Source organism: Vicia villosa, unplaced genomic scaffold, assembly GCF_029867415.1.
Source record: "Vicia villosa cultivar HV-30 ecotype Madison, WI unplaced genomic scaffold, Vvil1.0 ctg.000455F_1_1, whole genome shotgun sequence".
Taxonomy (NCBI): Eukaryota; Viridiplantae; Streptophyta; class Magnoliopsida; order Fabales; family Fabaceae; genus Vicia; species Vicia villosa.
The window spans coordinates 901,445-912,230 of NW_026705217.1; the positions used below are offsets into that span (position 1 = coordinate 901,445).

General features: G+C 29.4%; 2 protein-coding genes across 8 annotated transcripts; one reads left to right on the plus strand and one right to left on the minus strand.

Moving 5' to 3' along the window:
- The first annotated feature begins 204 nt into the window (after positions 1–204).
- Positions 205–3,566, plus strand: LOC131628448 (mitogen-activated protein kinase 16-like). 5 transcript variants are annotated; one of them, XM_058899284.1, is made up of 7 exons: positions 205–440; positions 551–860; positions 973–1,050; positions 1,324–1,758; positions 2,139–2,288; positions 2,572–2,701; positions 2,863–3,566. In XM_058899284.1, the coding sequence occupies exons 5-7, from the start codon at positions 2,157–2,159 to the stop codon at positions 3,135–3,137; spliced, it is 537 nt and encodes a 178-aa protein (XP_058755267.1). In that variant the 5' UTR covers positions 205–440; positions 551–860; positions 973–1,050; positions 1,324–1,758; positions 2,139–2,156; the 3' UTR covers positions 3,138–3,566. The 5 variants fall into 5 exon arrangements, with proteins under 5 accessions (XP_058755267.1, XP_058755266.1, XP_058755269.1 ...); XM_058899283.1 differs by having other exon boundaries at positions 206–440; positions 1,324–1,520; XM_058899286.1 differs by having other exon boundaries at positions 206–440; positions 1,324–1,520; positions 2,144–2,288.
- Positions 3,567–6,538: 2,972 nt separating this feature from the next.
- Positions 6,539–10,258, minus strand: LOC131628449 (calcineurin B-like protein 1). 3 transcript variants are annotated; one of them, XM_058899291.1, is made up of 9 exons: positions 10,084–10,258; positions 9,444–9,573; positions 8,264–8,346; positions 7,961–8,020; positions 7,487–7,595; positions 7,336–7,388; positions 7,102–7,182; positions 6,885–6,997; positions 6,539–6,803 (listed from the first exon to the last, which is right to left on the minus strand). In XM_058899291.1, the coding sequence occupies exons 2-9, from the start codon at positions 9,520–9,522 to the stop codon at positions 6,740–6,742; spliced, it is 642 nt and encodes a 213-aa protein (XP_058755274.1). In that variant the 5' UTR covers positions 9,523–9,573; positions 10,084–10,258; the 3' UTR covers positions 6,539–6,739. The 3 variants fall into 3 exon arrangements, with proteins under 3 accessions (XP_058755274.1, XP_058755273.1, XP_058755272.1); XM_058899290.1 differs by having other exon boundaries at positions 9,444–9,578; positions 10,050–10,258; XM_058899289.1 differs by having other exon boundaries at positions 9,444–9,578; positions 10,084–10,257.
- Positions 10,259–10,786: the final 528 nt, after the last annotated feature.

Below are 10,786 nucleotides of genomic sequence, written 5' to 3' on the forward strand. Positions count from 1 at the left end.
AATAATTTAAAATCAATTCTAGAGATAGGATGTACAAATTCTAATCATTCATAATAAAAAAAGCAAGATGAGAACTTTGGCAAGTCTGCCAAGTGTCATCATTCTAGGTGCTGTGCTATTTTTAAAGTTTCCATTTAGAGTAATATTTCTATTTTTGTTTTTATTACTTATTATTAGTTTTTTATATTTTTTTTTATTTAATTTTCATGTGAAACACTCCAACCCCTTCATATGACTGGATACATTCCCCATTTTCCAATTTTTTCTTTTTCCACGCACAATAGCAGCCAAAATTTATGGTTGTTTCTCGATTTTTTTCACGATAAGGTTCCAATTTGAATTTAGGTTTCTCACTCAGCCGTTACTCTGTGACGCTTGAGCTTCTCCAAGATTTGTTGAAAGAGGCGAGTGAGCACAAAATCGGAGACAACAAATTTCAGGTACACTCTCTAATTTTTTGCTTCCGTGATTTCGATTCGGTTTTCTTCTCCTCCGAATTATTCTTCTATTTGTGTTTCTTTTTCTTGATTCTTGTGCGATTCTGTTGCAGAAAAAGTGTTGCGTGGATGTTTAAAGGTTTGGATCGTTGAAGTTTTGATGAGTTGATGAATATATGATGTTTGATGAACCGTTGAAAGTTGTTGTGTTGGTTTTGTGAAGGAAACTGATCCTTTGTCTCCTTCTACATTTCTGAAGGGTTTGTGTCAAATGGGAAAATGATGATGAACATTTTTGGGTTTATGATGAATTTAGGGTTTATGACATCAACTAATTTCTTCTTCTATTTGCGTTTCTTCTTTGTTGAATCTTTGTGGTTTTAGAGTATTTAAATTTGGTTGGACTGGATTTCTTAGGCTAAGGTATGAATCAGTTTTTATGCTTTGTAATTGTAAATTTTGAAAGTTTATTTTGAATTTGAATTTAGCATAACAAGGGCTCTCTATTTTCATAATTGATTTTGCGAGTTTCCAGTCATGATGGATCTCTTTCTCTGTTTCATAAGCATCCTTCTCCAACGAAGAAGACGCTGACTCTGCTCATATTTTCGAGGTTCTGTTTTTGCTTTTATTGTTTTACATTCAATTGAAATTCTTGAATCTGAAAATTCATGTGAAAAATTGGGTGCAGAAATTGAAGGAATCAGAAAGGAAACTAATGAATGAGTGTATCTACGTACATAAAATGCGAACATGTTTAATTTACACTATGTATATTATCATAACAGCACTATAGCAATGCTGGTTTGCTTGGGGGTGTTAGTGTCGCATAAATACTATGTAACATTTTATACTGATGATCGTTAAACAATGTCGGTTTGTGCAGGTTGTCGTCATTGTCGGTGTTGCTTTGCAGGTTCTCGAAATCAATTGGATGTTATCACAACCCATTGAACTGCTGTAGCTTCTTTGTTTGCAGTTATAATATCGAGTAGCTCACAAACTGGAATTCGGCTCTGATTATGCAGCTGTCACAGGATATCAGTTCAGGTAGGGCTAATTGGAATGGATTATCTGATACAGGTCGGTATCCATTATTTCACAATCAATATACATTCAAATTTTTTCTGTGGTAGTCCTATAATGTCCTTTCGATATCTTCGTGCGTCTTTGTATTTACAGCAACATTGATAATCAATTACATGGTTTCAGGTTTGGTTTATGTGTTTTAGTATACATCTAAATTGTGATTCATGGTTATGTGTTGTAGTTTAAATCCATCCTTCCTGATAAAAGTACACAAGTAGACATATCACTTGCGGTATGAAATGATTCAACTTGCTAGAGAATATTGAAGTATAGTGTATTTACTTATCTTCATCTCAACACTTGCAAATTTGTTTATTAACACCAATCGGAAGAGCTTATTTGGACTTTAAGACATAAACATTTTGACTTTAGTTTATCTTTTTGTTAAACAAATAGATTATTTGTGGAACTCTGAACTTTAAATTTATGGAAGAAGATCCACTCTATGCAAAGTTCTTTCAAAAGCTCATTTATTATTGAAATGTTTAATTTTTAGTCTTATCAAATAGTATGACAGTATGTTGATCAAGTTAGTTAAGTGAAGATCTTTTAACGTTTTTATTCATTTGTGTATATCTCACTATATATTATTGAAAACCTTTTATTTTCCAGTATAGACCAGTTATAGACATGTGGAGCATTGGCTGCATATTTGCAGAACTTTTAACCGGAAAACCTCTTTTCCCTGGGAAGAATGTTGTCCATCAATTGGATATCATGACTGATTTTCTTGAAACACCATCTCCTGATGCCATTGCAAGGGTTTGTCGTTAAGCTTTTCTTTTTCATACCGATTTGTTTAATTTATTTTGTTACTTACTGAAAAGGGGAACTATTGCTCCACCTGAGCGGCAACATGCGTCTTCGTTGCCTAGGTATCCTAATTTTCTTGCTTTTTTTTTAATTTCCAGTTTCCTCTTTGGCCAATGCCGTTATTTAATCTTGACAAATGCCAATTTAAAAGACACCCCTTTGTTTTGCTTTGAAATTGCCTAATGTCTGTAAATGCATAACGTGTGTGTTGTATTCTGATAACACAATGCAGAATACGACTGAGGTTGCAGAGGATTTATCCAAATGTTGCATCAAAGAAGTTGAGAAACCGCCTGTAGATAGGAGTAATGTTATTCTTTCGATGACCCGACTTCCTTTACAAACTCCTCAAAATGTTCAAGGTTTGATTACTAACTTGAGTATTTACAAATTGGCATTAAACTGTCACAACACAAATACCTTCGAGTTAAAAATTTATCGTATTAAATAGGCTAATTTTACATAGATTTTAGGAATTATATTGGTACTCATCCGATGTACATTCATGGTTTAATTTCTACAGGTCTTGCTGCAAGGCCCGAAAAATTTGTTGGTTCTGCAATGCATTATAATAACTGTGGGGTGGCAGCAGAAATCGAACAACGGAGGGTGGTTAGGAATGCATCTATTTTGAATCAGTATGCGGCTTCAAGTTATCGGCGGAGAAATCCAAACTATAAAAGCGAGAGGATAGAAGATGATGCGATTGAAGGTTCTAACGGGATGCAACCAAAGCTTCAATACATAGCAAGGAAAGTTGCTGCTGCTCAAGACGAAGCAGGTAGCCACTGGTATTGATTTTTATCCTGCTGCTCAAGGCAGAGCATGTAGCCAGTGGTATTGATTTTTGATGAAAAATGAAGTTTACGTGGCTTAAAATTGCGTTGTGCCATGAAGATCTTGTGATACCTGGATTTCATGTGCTACACCTAATCTTGAGTTTCTGAGCTGCAGAAAATTTAAGTGGGCATAACCTTGACTATGATCAACTTAAGATAGCTTGAGAGATTCACTTACAAAGAACAAGTTTCTGGCAAACGATTTCGTCAATCGGAGTATTGAAAGGGAGTCTCGCATGGTCTAATTATGATTTTCTTACGCTAATTTGTGAAATAATAGAAACACAAGAGACATGGTAACATATGAACTTGAAGGCAGAGCTGTTGTTCAATGCAGAATTGAAACTGTAACTTAATAGTACTTAATAGTATTGACTACCATTATAAAGATGATGTTTTTTTTTAAAGATTTTAATTTGTAGCCAAAAAATCAAAATCTCTCCTTTCTATCTGAATAGCTTAATTTGGTCTTAACAAAAGAGACAAAATAAGTGTCTTTTAACTCTCAGGAGGAGATGAGTAGAGTAAAAATAAATAAAAATTTTAAATTTTTTTGAAATTTTTTTCTATAGGTAAATAAATATTTATTATTAATATTTTAATTATTATAACATTATAAATTGAATTTGAAAATTTTATCTAAATTCTTTGAAACATTTTCAAATCTTCTTCTAGAGTATATTTTTTTAACCTGTGTTGTTTTACTATAAAAAACAATAAATTTCTGAAATTAAATTGACATTTATGACCGAGAATACACATATTTTGCATGTCTACCCGTATTTTGTTTACTTTTCATATTTTATTTTTTTCAAAATGTAACTCACACAATCTCTTTTCATTAAAAAAAATAGATTTACAAAAATACACAAGTAATATCATTGCATACACAAATAATAACAAACAATAATACTAATAATTTTTCTGCTTGATAATATAATACTATAGACAAAAAAAGATACACCAAAATAAAAATAGTAAATGGTTAGGACTTAATAAAATAATCAATGTGACTTTTGATTTGGTCTCTGTTTTCTAAGCTAATTAAAGAAGGTCTTAATTTATTAATAATCAATGTGGCTTTTGATTTGGTCTTTGTTTTTTAAGCTAATTAAAGATGATCTTAATTAAAATTGAAGTCATGGAGCGCTCTCTTTTCTTTTTTGTAGATTTAATTTTTTTTTTGTTTTTTGGTTTTATTTTAATTTGATTTTTATTTAGTTGTGAATATTTATTAATTAAATAATAATTAATCAAAATAATTTTTTTTACCATGAGCAGTTCTTTGTTTTTTTTTTGGTTAAGTTGAAATAAAGTAAAAATAAAATTATTTTTAGATTATTTGTTGTTTTTACTAAAAATTTAAAAGAATTTAATTAAAAAATTTTAAAAAAAAGATTTGAAGGAATGTGGCGCTCCTTTCCCTTTTCATAGGATAGGTTTTGTTTTATTTATTTGTTATTCATTTAATTTTATTTTGTTAATAAATTTTAATTATTGATTTAATAAATAAATCATAATAGCTTTGATTTGGTCTTTTGTTTTCTTTTAAAAAAATAATAATCAAATTTTTTAGAATCCTGAACGTCCCTTTTCCCTTTTATCCACTTTAAATTGACGTCTCTTTCATTTTCTTATATTATTAGTGTTTTATTATTTTAGTAGTTTTTCATAAAAATTGGAATTGGTGTTTAAATTTTTTATATAATTAAAATATAAATTATAAACATGAAAAGAAATCTATTATATACATATTATATATTATAATTTTAAAATATTATTATTTTTATTCTTCAATTACTTATCTTATATATAAATATAAAAACCTCATTTATTTCTAATTAAGGTTGGTTGTGATTGTGATTGCCCCCATCTCAAAGTTAAACTTCATTTCAAAATATCAAGAGGTATATTAAAGGAACAAAATGAATCCATTGTGATTCTAATCTTTATCATTTTACTCACATCTAAATTAAAATTGATTTCATATAGATGGTTTCTCAGAAATGAAGGTCAAAATGAAATCTTATTTATTTATTTATTTATTTTATATCGAGCAACTTTAAAAATATTTTTGTTTTAATTTCTAATTTGATATTATATATTTAAAGACTAAATAATTTTTTTGGTAACTTACAAAAAAAATTAACAAATTATATTCTTAAAAAATATTCTATAAACAAAATTTAATTTATTATTGATAAAAAATATTTATCTTTTAAATAAGAAAGATATTTTATAAACAAAATATAGTTTATTATTGATAAATAAAATTGTGTGCATAACTAATAACAAAAGACAGATTATAATGTTAATATAACTTTATTTGTAAATTATAAATAATTATAAAATGTTTTTTTAACAGAAGAATTTTTAACCCGTGCCTCGCACGGGTAGATATACTAGTTTCAAATAAATTCAAGAGTCATAATCAATTATACTTTTGATAAAATAAACATTTCAAAATCACTCAGAATTAATTTCACATATCTAGAATTGATTTTGGGACCAATCCAAACATGCTAGTAGTAAAAAATTGGAAGTATTAGTAAAAAAAACTTATTTTTCTGCTGAAAGTAGTAGGTAAAAATTAGAAAGATTCAAAGTTAATTTTTGAGTCTAAACTTATTTTTCAATTGAAATATACTATTCAACTTGCAAAATACTTTTGCGAAAACTTACTCAAATATGAATCATTTTTATCATCAATTTATTTTTTGATCTTGTTTGTCAACCTTTAGCCAATTTAACTCCTACTCTCAAGAACTAAAGTTTTGTTCAAACAACCTTTGGCCAATTTTACACCTATTCTCAAGGAGCAAGACCTAAACTTTTTTCCAAACAACACATATTCCTATATCCTAGTTTCTTGTTTGAAAAATGTCATTGTAGCACCATATTGATTGTGACACCATATGCTTAAAACAATGCAGGCACTATTTTATTTTTTTAATATTTTTTGTAAGTCACGTCAATAAGTATAAAAAGTATATTTTACAATCTAATTTAGAAGTCATTATTGAGCAAAAGAATATTGTATAGGCACCATTTGATTTTTTTTTTTTCAATTCCATGTGGTGGCAGGTGGAGTCCTATTTTATTCCAATCTACTTCAATAATGACTTCTGCATTTTTTTTTCCTTATTCAACACACGAATGTGATTCTACCTATCAATGCAATAGGTTTGATTTGCGACTAACCAGAAAAAGTTATGCCACATTTTTTTCTTTATTCATACACGAGAAGTTTATTGTGATCTTTCCAAATGTCACTCACTGCAATACTGGAGAAACTTTATCTTAAATTATATGCTTTGTATGACTTATGTTTTGAATATGTATTTCCATACTATGAACACATGAACTTGGAAACCTGACTCAAATTTCAATGAGAATGTGATTTACAAATTACAACTCAATGAGAAAGGCTAACTATAATAAGCATGTCATCTATTCACTTCTGTTTGAGCTCTTCTTACAAACACATTCAATTCTCTAAATAATTGAGAACCTAATGTTGTGTTCTCTCAATAATTGCAAAACCTATATTTTTATATGCTCTCAAGCAACAATTTCATCCACGTTAGAATTAAATACAAAACTCGGAAAAGAAGTTGTTATGTCCCTGCATCAATCACCAAAATAACAGGTTAAAGGATAAAATAGATTCATATCATATGTATCATAAAAATGATTCTGCACATACCTTAGGTAGGGTAGGGTCATGATTTTGAGCAGTGATGGATTTTCAGAAACAAATTTTCGCCACTCGACCATGTCTATTTTGCCATCTTGGTTCAGGTCGGCGTCCATGAAAGTCTGGCCAGAAAAATACTACATCAAGCTAAAGTTGACGATGAAAAACTGCAGATGGACTTTGGTATATAACATTCAGATATTATCTACTAGTTTTACAAACATACCTTGTCGAGAATTGTTTCTATCACATCATCAGCCAACTTCATTTCAGATTCGAAAAGAAGTGCGATCAACATTTGCTTGACCTGTCAGACATCACCATAAAAAGGGATAGAAAAAGCAATGTAAAGAACAAGACCAGAAGAGAAATTTTCACTGTGGAATTAAAACATAACTTGGTGGATTAGCAAGCACGTCATTTTCATTGAAGACATATGAACAAATAATCCACATCTTACCTCTTGACGCTCTATAAAACCAGTATTATGCAAATCATAGAGCCTAAATGAGACTGCAGGAAAATCCCAACAAAATATATCAGTACAGCAAGATCTAAGTGAGAAATTTAAGGTAGACTACAACAAGTTGAGGATTCAATTATTAACTCACATTCTATCTTGTCTTCTATTGCTGCATTTGGGTGGAAGACATTGAGAGATCTTACGAAGTCATCAAAATCAATAACTCCTTTCTTCTTGACATCAAATAGATCAAAGATCTGCAATTATAAAATTCTGACATCGTATCAATAGATATCCAGCCAATTGAAAAGGTTATGTCACAAAAATGGCATATAATGTTGACCAACAATATTTAAGAAAGTTGCATGGCTAATCAAACATTGATTTCTATCTTCAAAGGAATCGGGAGATGAGAAAAACAATCTACATGTATAAAGTTGACATGTACTGGAGCCATTCAAATGGTTCACAATAATTATGCTTCTTGTTCATTTTAAAAGAAGTATTGAGTTTCTTCTAGAAGGAAAAAAAGGAAAGAAACAACAAAAACTTGCAGAAAATTGAAGGGAACAAACAATTATGGTAATTAGTATTAAGAAAGTCAAAGAAATGGTAATAGTACCCGATTCGCAAAGATATTTTCTTTTTTCTTATTCTTGAAGATTGCCAATTGAAATTCTTCCTGTAAAGAAAGAATACGCATAATCAAATTACAGGCTAGAAATTCAATATGAACAACAAATAACCAAAATAAACAAAAATGTCATCGGGAGTAGGGGAGGCATTTGGAAGGCTTATCTTATGGCATTAGCATATAGAAGTGTTTGCAAAAGCTTGTGACAATAGCTTATAGCATATTACTAAATTGTTTTCAGCTTATTTTCATATACTCCCAAAATATCTTAGGCAGAGTTCTAAGTAGTACCTTGCTTATTAGTCCATCGTCAACAACAGAACTGCTGATGCTCTTAAAAAGCTCGAATAATGCTTCAACCTCGCTGACAGTGACTAAACCAAAAATTGATACACAAGTTTAAAATACAGAAACTCGAGTACTTGACAAAGATAGAGAGAGTAACTCCATAACAAATCTATCTCAAGATGGAAACATCTGGTGAATAACAAACAAAACTATTAATACAATTGTCCCAACTCCAATCAATCTCAATAGAGCAACCAACAAGTCTCATTTTTGTTTCTTAAACTATCAGAGCTTGTTGAATGCATAGATTTAAAATTGTGTCAAAACAGGTAAAGTCTTGTAGAAAATGGGAGAGAAGGTAGCCTTTTCAGGTTGACATGATGACAGGATGGAAAATAATGGATTGCAAGCACGCAAACAGAACAAATGAGCAAATATATAAAAACAACAACGTTCTTTGGTTTACTTACTTCCACAATGAGAAGAAGAAATGCAATTAAAACCGTGCCCAACATTTATACAGCCACAGATAGCACACAACCTATATTTACGAAACACAGTGAAATTCATTTTCCTTCATTTTTCCCATGTTGAGATATATCATGTGATCTGTCTTGCAAACCAGCAATAACAAGGGAATACACATACATTATCTTTTACAACATTTTAAAACAAATCTGACATTTTCCAAATTTTAAAATGTCAAAACATTGTTTTCGTTTGTTTACAAAAAACACTTTCTTTGAAGCTTATCTCCCATATCCTCTCAATCACAATTGTTACTACACAAGTCTTCCATTCCATCTCCTTGTTAACCATTTAAAATGAACATAAATTTTAGAAAACATGTTCATAAAGTAAATAGAGCTTTAGTTATATCATTATTATACTTTCAAGATCCATTCAGCAAGAGTGCAAGACCAAATTTAAATTCACACTATACTCAGAATTCGGTAAGCAGATCCAATCACCACAATTCATAATCTAATACAACAACAACCAAGCCTTATCCCTCTAAGTGGAATCAACTACATGAATCAACTTTCGCCATAATGTTCTATCCAGAAGAATACTTCTACTCAAACATTAATTTCAGAGATCTTTCTTAACAACTGACAATCTAACAACTATACAGAAAGCATAACATATTAACATCATTATACTTCAAAACCAATAAACTTACAAGCAGTCTGTGATGCAAGAATCACAGGATCTTCCTTCACAGGAAACTGTGTTGTCGGCTTAGAGTTGAAACAGCCCATTTACAGAGGTTGGCAAGGCAGCTCGGTACAGAAACAGAACCAGTGCTAAGGCTGACCTGATTTAAATTTAAATATAAATATATCATTATAAAGATATTAATTATCCTTCCAATCCAAACCCAAATTGAAACACCATAACATATAACATAATATAATACTGTAATTAGCCTAAATTTCAAAGGAAAAAAAATCTGTAACAAGTAAACAAATAAACCCTAGAAATTCACAAAAACTCAACATGGCTAAAAATTATTAAAAAAAAAATTAAAATAATCCCAGCAGTCATAAGAATTCAACACTGTATGTCAGAAATCAATAATTGATCAGTGACAACTATTTAAAAAAACTGTTATTAAAACAAATTGGCGAATGAAAGGGCAAATAGGAAATAGTAAGAAATAGAAAAGTTGACTCGGAATTGAGATAATTTCAACCCGTTTTCAGCATGAAATATACAACCAAAAAAAATATAAAAAAATAAAAAAGACGCAAAATTGAAAGGAAGGTTTAGGTTGCATTGGGATTACTTTTTGCGGTAAGATCGAAAGAAGAGAAACTCACAGTGTTGTGAAATGAAATGTAGTTAGAAGTTGAAAAGGTGGCGGAGAGGAACACTTTAAATATCGAGATTCACGATGTTGTTTGTCCTAAAATTGAAGTAAAGTTGGAAACGGCGAACTTGGTTGGTGTGTGTATTGTGTTGGTGTGTGGTGTGGCGGCACACGGAATTTTTAACTAAATTAAATTGTATTTATTTTGTTTTCTTTCTTAATCCTTAAGTACATATATCAACAACAACAAAAAAAGTTTATATTAGAAAAATTACTAATTTTAATATCCAAAATAATATTTCTCTATTTTGTTTATTTTGTTTCTTAACCTTTACTCTGAATATTGTTTCATCACTTCTAGAATTTTTATCAAATTCCTTAAATGGATTTTTTTTGAAAATATTGATTTTTCTATATATTTGAGATGCAATTAATAAATAAATTGTTATTTTTTAATATGTTATTATGATTCTATAATTTTATTTTTTTAATTATTAATTTTAAAAAATAAAATTAATCCATAAATATAAATAAATGATTTTATCACATTAGATAAAAAATTTACACTCATTTAATTCAATTAATATATACGAGTTGAACTACCTCATTTACAATTTATAAATAAATATTTCACATTTTTATATTTACTTTATTTTAAATTATATATCATTTTTATTATTATATAATTAAAATCATAATTAATTTTACATGAT

Bases quoted from the DNA above. Each gene is read 5' to 3' on its own strand.
- LOC131628448 (XM_058899283.1), top strand. The intron at 2,289-2,571 runs GTTTGTCGTTAA...AACACAATGCAG, and splicing joins CTCCTGATGCCATTGCAAGG to AATACGACTGAGGTTGCAGA. The intron at 2,702-2,862 runs GTTTGATTACTA...TAATTTCTACAG, and splicing joins AACTCCTCAAAATGTTCAAG to GTCTTGCTGCAAGGCCCGAA.
- LOC131628449 (XM_058899291.1), bottom strand. From the start codon at position 9,522: ATGGGCTGTTTCAACTCTAAGCCGACAACACAGTTTCCTGTGAAGGAA. The intron at 8,021-8,263 runs GTACTACTTAGA...CTTTCTTTACAG, and splicing joins ACGATGGACTAATAAGCAAG to GAAGAATTTCAATTGGCAAT. The intron at 7,389-7,486 runs GTGAGTTAATAA...ATTTTCCTGCAG, and splicing joins AATAGAAGACAAGATAGAAT to TCTCATTTAGGCTCTATGAT.